The sequence below is a fragment of the Hirundo rustica genome, chromosome 7 (assembly GCF_015227805.2).
Source record: "Hirundo rustica isolate bHirRus1 chromosome 7, bHirRus1.pri.v3, whole genome shotgun sequence".
Taxonomy (NCBI): domain Eukaryota; kingdom Metazoa; phylum Chordata; class Aves; order Passeriformes; family Hirundinidae; genus Hirundo; species Hirundo rustica.
The window spans coordinates 24,365,571-24,381,814 of record NC_053456.1 but is presented as its reverse complement, the minus strand read 5'-3'; the positions used below and the strand labels follow the sequence as shown (position 1 = coordinate 24,381,814).

Here is a 16,244-nt window from a genome sequence, read left to right as displayed (position 1 = left end):
ACATGGGAATTCTTTTTGAAGCATGGTGTTTTAGACAGTGTTTCCTTTTGTGTGGGAATGATAACTTCTTACTTTCTTGCTACACAATGTGTTTTTCCTCAGAAAGGGAGAAATCTCATGATTGAGAAGGAAAAGAACCAACTGAATTTTAATCTGAGTATCAGTCAGCTTCTCTAGGATACAAAGGTTGGCCAGGAGGTGCTAGTGCTGATGCCATGTTTTTTTTACGTAGGTGACATCCTTCTGACATTGTTTTATGGAACAGAGAAAAGGGATTTTAACTAAAAAGCACCAGTGTGGAGTTACAGTTACCTGTAGCATTTCCTCAGTGCTGTGTGTGTTTGCTTTTTATAAGTCACTTGCCTGACAAGATTTATTGGTAGTTAGGCGGTAGATCTGATAAATCTTTGAATTGGAAGCAACATTCCTGGAAAGAAGATACTCTTGAATTCAGAGGAAGTACCAGGAAGTAAACGCAGCATAGATCTTGTGATAGAATTAAGGAGGAGCCAGAGGTTTCTCTGGTATTATCAATGTCTTCTTAAATAATAAAGTTCCCTTGATCACCCTAAAATACTGAACTTTGTACTGCCCAGAAGTCTGTTGGATTTTTAAAAAGAGATCAATTGCACGTGGCTAGTTACAGAAATGGGCTTCTTTTCTTAAAAAAGGGAATGATGTGCATTCTTTGTTGTACACAGCAGCAAAGTGTGAGCTGATTGACTAAAATACCTCCTAAGAAGCTGAAGAGGAGGCATGGAATGGCACGGTTTTAGTCCCGTTGGCAGGGCAGCTACTGCTGCCCACGAAGCAGTAGCGCAGCTGTTACTGCACAGCAACAGTTAACGGGCTTCGGGCAGGGCAGTCAGCATTGCTGCTGACACCGGGGATAGCTCCGGCAGGAAACACAGCAGCCATGTCTGCTCCTCCCGCGCTGGCGGCGAGCTGAGTGAAACACTGGCCAGATGGAGAGCAACGAAGCCGGTAAGAAACTTTAAACTGTTCAGAGTTCAGGGAGTAGACTCTGAAAATGTGTCAATGTTCAGATAAATGGAGAGCTGTGTTTCAAATCTTTCTGGAGAGAAGGAGCCTATTTGTAACTTGTTCAGCAATGCTTCAAAGCAAAAGAGTTTGGCTGCATTAAATTCTTATTCAGGAGTCTCTTTGCTATAGTTAATTGAGAATGACTGTACAAGTTCTCAACAACCTGATGTTTTTCGTAGAAAAGAAAACCCAAACCAAACAAAAAAAGCCTCAACCCCCTCAAAACCATGAACTTTTGAATGCATTTTATTCTGAATTACTGTTTTTAATAGGAACGGAGCAATGGAGTACTAATTTTTGCTGTAGTAATTTGTAAGTAATTTCAGGTTAAAGCATTGACTTTTACTATTCCTAGAATGAATGTGTAGTAATTTTATTCTATTTTATACATAAAAGTATATAGTAGTAATTATTTTGTAAGCATTAGTACCCTAGAGGGCATTTTAAAAATGAGACCTCAGTGCTTTATAACAGACTACTACAAACTTCACCTAGTAGGTTGAAAATCACTTCTTTGAAAGATGTTTTCGTTCTCAGAGAACTTAAATGGCTTCTTGTAAACACAGAGGGTGGTACTTAAAATGTCAATCACAGCAAACTGTCTGGCATCAGAAGCTCCTTTGGGGAGAGAGGAATGCAAGGGCAAGAAGCCATACACATTGTAACTTTGTGAAATGTACATATACTTGATTGTTTTTCCCTCTGCTGGGGCTTTGTGTTGTGGTGTGAATGTTGATATATCATGGAAGAAATGAATATTGCTCTCTCTTGCCTTCCAGACAATCGAAGGAAAGTAGAGCCGCCTCTTGGAGGTCATGATCCCCGAACTGCTGTTCAGTTAAGAAGCCTCAGCACCGTTTTAAAACGCCTCAAAGAAATCATGGAGGGGAAGAGCCAGGTACTTCTTTTGAAGGATTTATAGGTCAAACCATCTAGAAAATTAACTCTTTACTGGGCTTTTCTGAGCTTTGTTTTTAGCTACATCATGGGAATTTTTTTTTCTGGATGTTTGAAGGATGAGTGAACAAACTCAAAAAGCATTGTGTGAATGCAGGGGAAACAATTTTGTTTGATGCTGGCTTTTGACTTGCCAAACATCTGTCATATTGAGGGAGTGAATCATTGCATTTACTTGGCTTCTTATGCTTGGATCAGATGCTCTCTTTTTAGACTCCCTCCCACTTATGTGTTACCCAGTCTAGTGAAAAAAAGTCCTGATAGTTTTCTCCCTAGCAGGCTAACTGTGGACAATGAAACACATGGACTGTCACAAATAGTAATGAGAATTCTTGGAGTGGTTTAAATCTGCTGCTTACTGTGGTACTGATTGGTCAGCAATATTTGCTTGAAAGGTGTGCCCTGTTAATCCGTTTTGATATAGATGGACAAGAGTCTGGTGGTTGCTACTGACTTGCTGGTTTCACCTCCACCCGCTCAGTTGGACCATACCTTTAAGAAGAGGCTCTAGTTGAGGAAAGAATCCACATCTATTTATAAGTGAGGGTATAAATAGCTATGTCTGTGGGCAAGACATGAACATGCAGAAGTACATTTAATTAGACTGGTAGAGGAAGAAAAAAGCTTTTGGCTTGATAGCTTTTATAGGTAGACTTTGAGTAAACTCACTTAGCTCCCAGTGCTATTCTACTTGTAAGAGTAATCTTGCTTGATAGAAAGGGCAAGATTTTTGGGAGTGAAGCAGAAGCCTTTCATTTCAGTAAGCAGGGCAATGAGTATGCCCCTTACTAATATTTCAGTTTGTGGCAACTTCTGAAGGCCCTGGAAGTTTTCAGATGTATTTGAAGCTACTGAAGAAGTGCTGAAACAGGCAGGATACAGCAGTAAATGAATATGACCAGGTCTTCTGGAAACAGTCTGTTAGTTTTCAGCATGCTGACTTCTGTAAAAAAGATAATGCATCACTGCCCTTGACTGCAGCCATGTTTTGCTTGAGTCACTTCGGGCAACAGTTAGTTCCTGCTGTGGACTTGGCCTGTTTCTACAGGAGACCTCTTGACTTTTGTAGAGAAGACCTTGTGTCAGATTCTGGAAGGTGCTGTTCTAATGAGCCTCTGCTGCTAAGGCAGGCCAGCCTTCTGCTCTGAACCCTCCCTCATGACAGGAACAGCCTGCAGGAAAGGCGGAGAGTTGGGAGGTGTCAGCAGCAGTGGCTGGACACATGGAAACATGCAAGTGGGGCACAGCACTGGTGTTTGGAACAGCCCCTCTCTGTGTGGTAGCTCTAGAGACCTGGTTTATCATGCAGAGTTGCAATAAAAACTGTCATATGGCAACCCCTGCAGCTTTGCAGGAGTTTCTTGGCAAAGCTCTCCACTGCAACTTTCTCTGCTTGAAGCTGAGTGTTTATCTTAAAAAGTTCTAGATTCTCTACAATGCTAGACTGTCTTGAGCAGTCTTCAGCCTCTTTCTGTGCAGGTTTTCTTGGCTGAGGACAGCATGAAGGTGTTGTGTTCTTGATCGTAACTGCTTTGGTCTCAAAATTGGTCTAGCAGCTATGTCAGACTTTACTTTGTGAATATCCAAAAATAAATCCCAATGTAAAATAAAACCCGATGGGGTTTTTTTGGTTCTGTGAAAAATGAGAGCATGGATCACTTTTCTTTTGTGTGATTACTCTCTTCTCTAATTGTTTTGAGAAAATACTTGCAGCAGTTTCTCTTCCTAAGAAAAACCTGGAGTATTCAGTCCCTCTGGAAAGGCTTTTTGCCAGAACTGAACTCGAGCAAAGAGTGTTGCACAGCCAGGGCTCTCATGTGACCATTAGCAGTTGTCTCCATCCATGGCAGTTGCAGCTGGTGTGCTCAGAATCACAATTGAGAGTTTGCCTTGCTCTGTAGCTTCAATACCAAGTGGAAGTTTTAACTCTGTTTTTAAGATGATGTTTTTCCTGTGGCTATGCTGTAAATTAATATACGTTGCTGTCTGCTGAATGTGAATTTCAGTTTTCTTCATGTGGCAGTTAACCTGGAGTTTTGAAACAAGATCAATCTGGGATGGGTTTTTACAAGTATTTACTGAAGAGCTGAAGGATTTGATCAAATAATAAAACTTTTTACATGCATCTATAATCCTTTCAAAACATATCCCAATATTAGCTGTTGAAATGATCTTCCTGCAGTGATAATTTCTGATAACTTGATTTACTCCTAGATAACAGCTTTAACTAATATGTAGTGGATTTTTTTCTTTTAATTTTTAAACTGTGCTAGCTGAGGCCCTCTCTTGTGGTGGGGGCAAGTGAGATGGGAAAGCAATCACTACTTCATATATTTGTTTATTTTTGACTTCTACCTACATCATATGATAGTTTTATTCTGCTTTGCTTCCATCAAGGAGGCAAAGTCCTACAGGATTTATTCTCTTAGTTCAGAACTTTCAGCCTTCTGCCTCCATGTAAAATCACATGAAAAATCCTTTGTGTGCTTTTTGCAAGGATGTGAATACACATGCACAGATATGTGAATATATGAAATTTGCTTTTTCATGAGCACGGTCTACAAAGAGTCATGAAACTAAACATGCTTTCTTATTTACAAAAGAAAAAGCTTTTGTCTGCTGTCTTCTCTTGTAGGACAGTGACTTGAAGCAGTACTGGATGCCTGACAGCCAGTGCAAAGAATGTTATGACTGTAGTGAGAAATTCACCACATTCCGGAGGAGGCACCACTGTCGACTTTGTGGGCAAATCTTTTGCAGTCGATGCTGCAATCAGGAAATTCCTGGAAAATTCATGGGCTACACAGGTAGGGTTTATTTACTGAGAAACAGAACAGCACTGTGTGCTCAGCTCTGTTTGGCTTACTGCATTTGAGATCCTGGAGTCTTCTAGAAAATGCTGTACAGGTCTGTAGTGGGCTTAAAAATAAGGAAAAAGAATCACAGGACCTAATTCTACCAGTTTCTCATTGGACGATGGTCGATTATGCCATGCCTGCTAATTTTTACCACACTACAAAACAAATATAGCCACTATTGAACAAGGGTGAGCAGTACAAAAAAGTGTGCTCAAGGAAAGGCTGCTCTTAGTAGCAGTAGTTTTAAAGTATGAGCCACATGTCTTAATTGAGGGTGAGGGGAGCATTTCAAATACCAGTTACCAAATTCTAGACATCAGCTGGTGTGTCATATCTGACTGGCCATTGTTCTGCCATCATTTCAGTGAGCACGTGTGTTCTCCCTCCCTCCCTCCCCCTCTCCTTTTCTCTCTTCTCTCTCCTCTTTCGCTGACCTTGTATAAAGCATCATTTGCCTTGGAAAAATTCCCTGAGCGTGTAATTATCCAGGGTTTTGCTCTTTAAGGGAGTATGAGAATTAGACTTGCAAAGAGGTTTTGAAACAGAAAATCCTTCTGTTTCCACCATTACACACCTCTGATCCTGCAGGAACAGAGTAGTATTTGTTCCTGTTTGCTTACACCCTCTGGTTCCCTTTTCCATAGGGGATCTCCGAGCCTGCACCTACTGCCGTAAAATAGCCCTAAGCTATGCGCACTCCACAGACAGTAACTCCATTGGAGAGGATTTAAACGCCCTGTCGGATTCTGCGTGTTCCGTGTCCGTGCTGGACCCCGGCGAGCCGCGCACGCCGCTTGGGAGCCGCAAAGCCAGCCGCAACATCTTCCTGGAGGAGGATCTCACCTGGCAAAGGTAGAGTCAATGGCTTCGCGCTGAGCTCCGCAATCTCAGCTCTCTTCGGGCTGATAGCTACCTAGACAAAAGCTGGGGGTTTCCACCTAGGAAAATTAGATTCCAGCTCCTGAAAACAGAATCTAATCCTGTGCTTGCTTGTCGTAGTCTTCTCTTCAAGCTGAAATGCGGAAACATTTCTAGTGAAGTCTTAAATTTTTTGCAGTTCTTCCTTTAATGTACTGAATCAGTGATTCTGTACTAGTGAAAGAGCAGGCTTTTGTCTTCAGAGTTGAAAAAGACAGAACCGAAATCATGCCTTCTAACCACTAATATATTGAGTGGCAATCAGTGTAACATTGGTGCTTTACCTGTCAGGCTTTGAATTGGGCAGGAGAACGTCAGAAATGCTCTCTGTGTAGGTAAAAGAGAAGTGATGGAAGTAACCGTTTGTTTCAGATGAAGTGGGATTGAAAGGACAGCTATAAAGGTTCTCTGATCTTCTTTCAAAGTGTATTTATTCCTATTGCTTTTAAATGAGGGGATCTTTATTTTTGGACCATGAGTAAAAGAACGGTGTACTTCTCAAGTGCTACGCAAGTTATTTTTATAATACCTTGATTTAATTTAGTGTTATGGGGAAGAAGAAGTAATCAGGTGTGGTATTTGTGCTCATTTCCCTAAAACAGAAGAACAGGCAGATGTGAAACTACTGAGGAGGTCTTGAGTCAGAACCTTCGTTTAACTGAGTGGTGGTGCTAGTGACATGTGCTCCATAACAGCTCTTCTGATAGTAGTTAAAAAAACCCATCAAACCATTTTCTGTCTTCAGAAAATGCCCTGACTCTTTTCAGAATATGGTGCTCCTATCTGGAAGCATTTAAATGATCAGCTTTAGGCCTAAATAAAGGAAAGTACTTCTGGTTTAATGTTACGATCATTTAAAGTGGTAAGGTAACAATGCATGGGATAAATACTACCAAATTTTGAATTGGGGAATAAGTAAGTGTTTCCAGAATCTTCTGATCAACTGTATGAAATACTGAAGGTATTTTTAGATTTGTCTTTGGATGTGTTATTAATATCTTTATAATGACAATTCAGCAGCTGGTAGACATCAACATGTAAAGAAAGAATTTATATCTTTATTTGGTGCAGCTTGTAGCGCTCAAAGTAATTCCTGTTTTTGAAAGACTCATAACTCTATAATGGAACACAGTTTTTTGGGAGACGCTGAGTAAATGTGGGCCTCTTTTATGTGTGAGAGAGAGATTTGGGATTAGGTGGTTTATTGTTGCTTTAGCAGGATTAACATTTTCGTCAGTGCTTGTTGCACTTTGCAGTGCATTACAGTGCTTTTCTTAAATACTGTTTGGTAAGTTCCTGATTGACCTTAAGAGATTTAAACTCAAAATATTGAATTTAAATGGTGCCACAATGGGAACGGGCAACTGACAACTTCATAATGGAGCAGAGGTTGTGTTCTAGCAGTGGCTTCTGCCTGAGAAGTAGTTTGTTTCAAAAGAAAACTTGGGAGTTGTCTCTTTCCAGAATAATGTATCTGAGATAAGATGTTGCAAACCAGCGAGAAAAGCTTTTAGGGAGACTGATGCTGCACGTATTTGTCAGATGTCACTCTGCTCTTCAAACAGTTGGAACACAGAGTTCCAGCTTTAAACTAATTTGAAGGGCCAAGTCCTTTAAAAGTGAAGGAGCGGTGTACTCTGGGTAAGTTCAGCTACTCAGGCGAAGCTGCATTGCTTACAGTTTCTCATGGAGAGCATTTGTTGTGCTAGAGCACAGCAGGGTGGCTGTATCAGCTGGCCTGTAGTGCCCTAGATTTGATACAGTTTTGCCAAAAGGAATTTCTGTCGTTGGTGTTTGAACGTCTGCTGTGATCGAACTTCCTCCTGGGGTGGAAACAGGAGGGCAAAAGGTGATCAGGATCAGGTTAAACAATTACAGGTGGTTGTCAGGCTATGTTGGCAAAAGCTGTCTAGCAGTAGCTGTGGATAGCATTGCTGGGATTGCAAAGATGCTGTGCTGGGGATGTGCGGGTGATGTGTCTACCACCAAAGCATCTAATGGCAGCCTGTAGGAAAGGAAGATGTGTAAGAAAGGGAAACAGGGGAAGCAGGTGGGAAAGCAGGATAGTACAAGAAGCAGGAATAGTCTATGTTGTTCAAGGGTTGAGTTTGGAAGAAGACGGAGCACTGTCTTCCAGATACCTTTGGCCTACAGATGGGGAAGGCTCTCCCTGTTCCCTCGTTGGTTTAACAACTCAGGGGTGTGAGTGAGAGCTAACATGATAATTAACTGTACTTTAATTACAGCTCTTCTGAAACGCTGGGTGTCGCAAATATCTCAAACATTTCTATTGCGCTCCTTTCCCTGCAGTTTGATTCACCCAGACTCTTCAACGACCACGTTGTCTGCACGCCTTGGGTCTGTCCAGGAGGATGCAGGGAAGTCACCAGCTAGAAACAGGTAAACTAACAATTTCTGAGTATTTTCTGCTCTGGATGCACTCCTAGCACACTTGTTGCTGTAGAGTCTGTGTTTCCAGGCTCATTTTGTCTGACATGGGACAGCTCACTGCCCATATGGAGTGGTAAGGAAGGACCATTTGTGTACCTATTCATGTAACAAACAAAGGCACTACTTTGGAGGGCCTGCAGTTTGCTGCTGACTTGGTAAAGCAGAGGTGGTGGTGAAGAGGACAGGAGGAGAAAGATGTGGCCAAGTACAGTTCTGAGTAAGCTGAAGAAAAGGGAGTAGCATGTACTTGATGCTGGGAGACAAAAAGACTCAGGTCATGGAGGAGCATAGATGTAGTTTTTGTTTGCTTGTATGTGTCCTCATCTGCTTCCTTTGCTCTTCCATTAAGGATAATCTTGTTTAAATTACCAGGCTTCCTCAGGCCTGAGGAAGATCCCTTCATAGATCTTTGTGCAAGAGTGCTGGGATGAGCTTGAAAGTGTTCATGAGAGCTTTGTCATTTGTGAGTGCTTGAGCTTAATCCCACTAAATAGGCTGGTATTAGTGGTACAAGTAGCTCCCACTTCACAGTGCTCCTACTGTGGTGCTGGTTACATGCTTCCCTTTTGGTTAAATTAAGGAAATGAAGGTAAGGCAGGGAGGTGAGGAACAGAGCAAAGATAATCCACATTTCAAAACTGTAATCAGGGGACATTCAGAGATTATTTTGTATTGGTGTTAGAGGAGTACAGAATGTTTAGCAGTTTGGAGGGATCTGGCAGGACCAGTGAAGACAAGGGAACTCAGCTAAGAAGGATGCTGGGTGTGCCTTTTGGAGGATGGAGTGCTTGGAGCCTTTTTTTTCTTGGTAGGGGATGGTTAGGAGGAGATGCACACTGTGACTGCACATCTGAGACCCAAAGATCTCACCTGGGCGAGTGAAATACTGGTGAATAAACGAGTACCAAAAATCAATTCTGGGCAAACATGGCAAGGAGTCCAGAATTAAAAGTTCATTGCTAAATAACTGCTATGACGTCAAGAAACGTCTGAAACCTTGAGGATGGTCTCCTGCTTCCTGTTTGACTATATCTCTGTTTTAAAAGGCTTTTTCTGTTTGCTCAAACATGCAAAGGATGGTTCTAATCTTGATCTGGCAGGCCCAGATTGCTTATTCAAGTTAAGTTTTAACTCTGGCTGTTCATGTCCTCACCAAAAGTACTAGTTTGTTTGGATGCATGTAATGATGAGGTATAATATATCTCTGTTAAAAATTCTGGACCTTTGGAAAACAAGCTGTTGGCTTTGGGTTAAGCGATGCTAGCCTTTAGATCTTCTCAAAGCAGCTGTAGCCATTTCTTTGAGAGAAGCTTGACTATTTCTGTTTCTAGAGATGAAGCAGAAAAGATGCAGGTTGAGTGTATTTACATGCAGGTAACAGAAGTTACATATTGCTATTTCTTTTCCCTGTGGGTGGGAAATGTGTTATTTGTTCTCAGTCTTGGTTTTTATGAGGTGGAAAAACCCCAGAGAACAGTCAAATGTTGCAAGCAGGGTTCAAACTGCTCCCTTGCAGATCCTTTTAAAGGATAAGCATTTTCATTGCAAAATCCCCCTCTGTTTTTCAAAAAGATATATATATAATAAAGGCCCTGATATAATTGTTGATGATAAAGACGCAGATGTTCAATCTCACTGTTCTAACTTGCTTACCTCCAAAAAGAAAAAAAAAAATCCCTGCTGCTTATAGGTATGAGGCACAGTTGCAGCAGCTGTTGCAAAAGAACTGGGAGGAGTGCTTAGTTATGGACTTCGATGTTAGCTTCATCTTGTGCATTAGGATGCCTTCTGTTAAGCTGCATAGCTCTGCAACTGAAATGAAACAAAATAAAAACTGAAATAGGGTGGCATTGCTCTTTCATGCCTGGGCTGAACCACATCATCCATGGAGAATTTCTAGGAATAATTATAGTATGTGTTAGCCAGTTAGCAAGCTCTCTGAAGTTATCAAAGTTTCATTCCAAAGGCTAGAGGCTGGCAACTGTTTTAATGAGATTGGTGCCAGCCTCTTCAGTCAGTGCAGCACTGGCATTTTGAGTTTCCCTGTTGATATATGCAGAAATGTTTTCCATTCTCACTCCTTAGAGTGCTGTTAGCACTGATAGCTTACACTGCAGTTGCTGCTACGTGATGAGAAGTTGCACTCTGGTTATTCAGAGTCTCAGGTCTAGTTGTGGGTTAATGGAGCAGAAGGTCCCTGGAACTTCGGTTTGCGTTTGTAACTTCGCAATGCTATTGCAAAATGGTGTGTTTGTGCTGGAGTGCCGAGCCAGGATTTCCTAACGGCTGGGCCGAGATAAGGGGGATGCTCCATATCGCAGTACAGGGAGCATCGCCAGCTGCACTGACCTCCAGCTGCAGAAAATGGTGTAGCCACTCTGGGGAACAAGGGCTCAAACTTCAGACTCTGTGAGCTTTCAGCCATGGATTTGAGAGCTGAGGACAAGAAATTCTAAATGGGATAAGGAGAGCAGGAAATCACCGTGCTCTGTTACAGGGATCTGGGTGCTGGCCACCCTTGCTGACATTTGTCTTGTCTCCAAACTGCTGGAGCTTCTAATTACCCAGCATCCCATCCCCTCCCCAGTCTATTTAAATACAGTCATGTATGAATTGGTGTGCTTAAACTTAGTTCCAGCTGTTTCATACAAGATCTTTACAGAAGTTTATGCTTACCTTAGCAGTTCCAAAGCAATGCATTTGCTTCCTAGGGAGCCTTTCTTCTGTTTTGACAAGGGAGGAAGCATTAAGCAGTCTGTGCTGACAAGAGTAAACAGTGTCCCAGGCTTGAGCTAGTTTTTAGTGTGCTATAAGATAAAGGCCTGCTCTGGTGAAGGCCCTCGCGGTGAATACTTACACTGGGATTGTTTCTGTTCCCCTGCAGGTCAGCCAGCATCACTAACCTGTCTCTGGATCGGTCAGGGTCACCCATGGTGCCTGCCTACGAGACATCGGTCAGCCCCCAGGCCACTCGCACTCATATGAAGGCAGAGACCAGCGAGGACGAGCGCAAAATCCTTCTGGTACCTTTCACGCTTCTCTTTGCCTTGCTCTGTGAAAACAGGGGAGTTTGCCTTCCTCCTGTCATGCAGCAGGAGTATTTTGCTGCCTTTCGAGGCTAAGCACTCTTACCTGGACCTCTCCTCCAGGGGGAGCAGAGATGGAGAACATTGATGCTGCTTTGCACATTGATGTCTTCCTGAAATAAATCGTAGTTTCGTGGGGTTTTGCATACAAATGTTTACAGTTCTAGTCTTGCTAAGTGTGGAGTTGGTGTATGGTGGCTCTTTGAGTTAAACCTACCTGTTGTGGTTGCAGCTGTAATTCAGTGACCTGTTTTTGTATTTCTTCAACTTGAGATTTTCTTTTTCATAGGCCATGTAATCAGGAGCTTTAAATGGCTGCTTTGAGATAGTTAGTTACACCATGATGAATAAATTAAAGCTGTTATAGCTTACTGGGCCAAAGCATAATTTGGCCCCTCCCTTTGCTTGCAGAATAAGTAAAAGATTTTGTAGAAAGGTGTAATTTTGTACTTCTTAGAAGAAAAGTCAATGTGCAACAGTGTGCTGTGTAATCCTATAATCCCTTCCCTCCAGAGGCAATGTATGTTGCAGTTACTGTATAAATTTCTAAACAGTAAAAAACTGTTTCTTTTCTTTGAGGGAGGGAAAGGGAGGTGTTTGCAGCAAATAAGGCAAAGAAGTTGCAGGGAAGGGGAGGCAGTGTTTTTCACACATTAAAAGATTCAAGATTGTGCCCCACTGCCACTTTAAAATCAGGCTCATTCTGTGTTACCAGCTTCTGCCTGCTGTCAGCAGTATACATTTAGTGTGCCTGAGGGTGTAGAAACACTAACTCTCGTTTAGTTGCAAAACTCCTTTCCAAGTTGCTCTGTAAATGGATAACCACCGGAGGGAGAAACATGTTTAAGGCACGTCTTTATACCACCCTGCTTTCCTGCATGTGTGTTAATGCGGGAAAAAGGAAACTCAGACCTCCGTGAATGCAACTTGAAGCAAGATGTTCAAGTCCCAGGGCTCTTTGGCTTCACATTGTTCAATTGTTTGTCCATTTTCTTTCTTGAGGAAGAAGAGGACTGGTACTATTTTGTTCACGTAAGAGCAGAAGACAGTGTCAATTAATGAAGGATTTTCTATGCATTCCTAATGTTTGTTTAATACCCTTAATAATTTGTACTGTGTGGAGTTGTCCTATGTCAGGAGTTAATTTAAAGCTTAACCTAGTCCATTCAGAAGACTAATGAACTTTGTTCATGAATTAAAGATAGGGGAGGTTGCACATACACCGGGATAAGCACATACTTCAGTGAACTAGAGGTCAAAATCCTTGAGTTGGAAGGATTTGCTTTGTTCTGCCAATTTCTTCAGTTTTCTGTACCCACCAGTTCAAGACAGCTGAGCTGTGGAGACTCCAGTTGCATCAAATTGTGTGATCCCATCATGTTCTGGTACTGATCCATTTCGCTCCATTCCTGCTATGGAAGAGGAGCTGCTGGCGTTGGTTTTATGTAGTACCCAGGACAGCCACTGCTGGAACTGAAAGCAGAAAGCCAGTCCAGTAATAAAAGTGGAACAGAGCTCCTGGGCCTTGGGGCACCCTTTAGAAAGTGCAGTAACGTGGGTCTGCAGTTAACTGGAAACCCAAAACAGGTTAAAATTTAATTAAAGTTCTGTTACACAAAAATAGAACAAATGAGAGGCATTTGAGAAAGTGAGCTGCAGCATCTCTTCTCCAAACCTTTGGGTGGTGTGCTGCTTGGTCAAAATGATCCCAGGTCCCAGTTGGCACCTGCAATAACGGCGTGTGCTGTGCTAAGTGAGGGCACATAGGGGAAGGCAGAAGTGGCTAGGTACAGAGAGACGGCTCAGGTTGGATGGAGCACGGCCTACAGAAGGGCTGGCACACGTATTTAACAGGTTCCCAGACAAGTTCTAGATATAGACTGAAGTGTTCCAAGTGGTGAGGGGAAGAGAGTCACAGATTCAGAAATGGTTAATCGAATTGGGAGGAATACACAGGTTTTTTTCTTAGTGGCCAAAGCTAATGGTGCCTAAAAAAGCTTCATAATGGACAATACAAAACCAGATCCTCACTAAGAGATAGTATCCTAGCAGTGCACGTTGCTGTGTACTTGCTTTACATCTAGTCTTGATATTGGATTAATATGTTCACAATGCCTGGGCTGAGCACAGATAATATAGAGCAACCTTGCCAAGGATGATGTCCTCTATGTTTGCTTACACCTCCTGATTTTAAGAATAGGGTGCAAGAGGGCAGTAGTGAAGATGTAAGTACTTTGCAGGCAGTACAAAATGTTGCCTCATTAAAACCCCCTTATCCCTAAGGGTACCCACTTTGTTTTTTTTATCGTTCTGAACTGGAAGTGGAAAGGAAGGAAATTAAGAGCTGATTTTCTCTGTTTGCTATTTCTGTTTGCACCTTTGCATGGGCTGTGCAGAATGGCTTAGATTCCCTGCCTGTTTATGGAGGGCTTTTGATCTAGAAGCTGATGTGAAGGCCTGGGTTGATGCCGTCGGAACCAGTGCTGAAATTAGACTGGTAATTAACTTGCACATCTCCCTGTCCAGGACTCAGTCCAACTGAAAGATCTATGGAAGAAAATCTGCCATCATAACAGTGGTATGGAATTCCAAGACCATCGCTACTGGCTGCGGACACATCCCAACTGCATTGTGGGAAAAGAGCTGGTCAACTGGCTCATGAGAAATGGGCACATAACCACGAGGTAACCCTGGTGCTCTAGGACAGCAGGTGTCCTCTGTCTGTATGAGAGGGGCTTGTGAGTTTGAGCTGATATAGGGTACCTTGGACTGCAGTGCTAGGCCCCTTTGCAGGGAGATGAGAGAGAATTCAGATCTCTTCTATACTGCCTACAGGAGCAGGTTGCATTCTGACTCCATGTGCCCCAAAACAACAGGGCACAGGAAACAACTGGTTTGGAAACCAATATGGGAGGTAACTTATGGGACAAGCATCACTCACTTGGAGGACAGTGCGTGTATTGCAAAAAGTGTTCACTGACACTCCAAAGAGCAAGTTTGCCTCTGAGATCAGAGGTCGCTCGTAGTGTTTGATAGCTAAATTTTTGGTGGAGCTGGCAGACTTTTAACCATGTAGGTGAATATTAACAATCTTGTGTATTTAATTATGTGAAAACGGGATAGAACTGACATGGTTCTTAAGTGTAGAGCAACAGTCCTCCCTCAGAGATGATCAGTATACATAACTCAAGTTAACAATATTGGAGGAGCACAAACAACATGTCTTAATCATATGTTGGATACCCCAGCTGAGTTCAGAGTACTGGCAGTGTCTTTGTTTAGCTCCATGCATTGTACTGCCTCACCACAGTATTGTAAACAGTGTCTGTGTAAACATGGGAATGGAATACTGACAGGTCAAATAGTGTACAAAAAATGACTCTTCCCTTTTGTAGTGTGCCTGTGTCAGAGACCAGATGTGTTTAGAGCAAAACATAGAGAACCATCTCTGTTCTTCTACTTCCAGGGTCCAGGCCATTGCAATAGGACAGGCACTGGTTGATGGACGTTGGCTGGAATGTGTCAGTCATCATGATCAGCTCTTCAGAGATGAATATGCTCTTTACAGACCTTTGCAGGTAAAAGGAGTGGGAAAGCTGAAAGATAGGGTTCTTCTTGGATTTGGCTGGTGACTAGAATATTTTCTAATCCTGTTCTCAACGGTATGTGTTTTCTAAATCAGGTCTCCTGTACAGAAAATAGGAGGCCAGACCTTTTCCCCTAGTGAGTTGAGGAAGTTTCATTTGCCCAGAATGCTTTGGGACTGTCCTCTATGGAGAATGAGTTGTTACATATGGTGCTGCCTAAAGTGAAGGAAAGAGTCTTTAGTACCAGGCCTCTCATGGTGGGCATCTTCCACAGAGGCCTCAAGGTAGCACAGTCTGTGCTTGTTGTGTGCAGAATTTAGAATCTGTGTGCACATGCTGGTCATGGGGACACAATGATGATCTTCTGTTTCAAAATTCCTTTAAACAGAATTCCAAATGGATATGTTGTAGATATATTGTAATGGTAACCTCCTTCTGATCTCCAGTGATGCAGTAAGAGGGAATTCAGTACCTTAGCCACATGATTCAAGTTTGGGATGGGGTCTTTTTCATGCCTCCCAAACAAGACTAGTTACCTGAGGGGAGGCAGGGACTAGTGACCAGAGGTTCTGTCCTACTGTACTTCACTGGAATGAGACTTGCTGAGGGGTAGGAGCAGTCTGGCCTGAGAGATTGTATTGAGTTTTTTAGTTTGAACAAGGTATCTCCATAGCCTCTCTTAACTGAAAACATTGAGTTAAGAGCCTTTCATGTTCTTCAGCTTCTTACAATGAAGAACAGCTTAGCTGTGCCATGGGCTTCAGACAGAAAGCTTGCAGCCCATAGCATTTGTCTTCCTCATGCATTTCAGTCATATGGACACAGTCACGTGGCCTCCCTTGAGATTGCTCTGGGGTTCATCTGGTTTCACAGCTAGTCAGCTGTCTCAGTGTCCTGGTAAAAGCTTGCCATTAACTAGCAAGTCCTTATGCATCCCTATTTGTAAGGGCTTATGTTGTATGTTTGAAGTCAATTCTTGTTCTCATCAGCTGGAAGCACTGTGTGATCTCAGTTTTTCTGGACAAGAGTCTGGAGAAATGGTGTTCTTGACTCAGTTGCTTGCTGTATTCACAGCAGCCAGAGGCATGATAATGATAACTTTGTTTTGAGGTGCCTGGAAGCTTCAGGAAGGCTGATGGAAATCACTTAGGTAGTCTCCAGGTTCTCTGGCAATGTGGCCAGTCTTTGCTTTGACAGAGGAGGCCCAGGTAGAGCCCATCTTGGACTGAAACTCTTGGGGCTGCATTGGTCAGTTAAAGAATTGCTCCAGTAATTAGAATTAGGCTCCACCAAAAACCGTGTGTGTTGGTTTCTGGGCAAAGGATAAGGCTGTCACCCACCTT

At 42.6% G+C, this 16,244-nt stretch overlaps 1 protein-coding gene across 7 annotated transcripts in view; it reads left to right on the top strand.

The window, feature by feature from the left end:
* Positions 1-16,244, top strand: part of PIKFYVE (phosphoinositide kinase, FYVE-type zinc finger containing) — a 63,984-nt gene that overhangs the window by 8,427 nt on the left and 39,313 nt on the right. For 6 of the 7 annotated variants that reach the window (XM_040069507.1, XM_040069501.1, XM_040069505.1 and 3 more), the window contains exons 4-10: positions 1,824-1,942; positions 4,637-4,808; positions 5,504-5,711; positions 8,088-8,177; positions 11,113-11,251; positions 13,841-13,998; positions 14,781-14,892. In XM_040069507.1, coding sequence (XP_039925441.1) covers positions 1,824-1,942; positions 4,637-4,808; positions 5,504-5,711; positions 8,088-8,177; positions 11,113-11,251; positions 13,841-13,998; positions 14,781-14,892 — 998 coding nt within the window. Of the gene's footprint in view, positions 1-857; positions 985-1,823; positions 1,943-4,636; positions 4,809-5,503; positions 5,712-8,087; positions 8,178-11,112; positions 11,252-13,840; positions 13,999-14,780; positions 14,893-16,244 lie in introns of those variants that run through there. The other variant, XM_040069508.1, reaches the window with a different exon arrangement.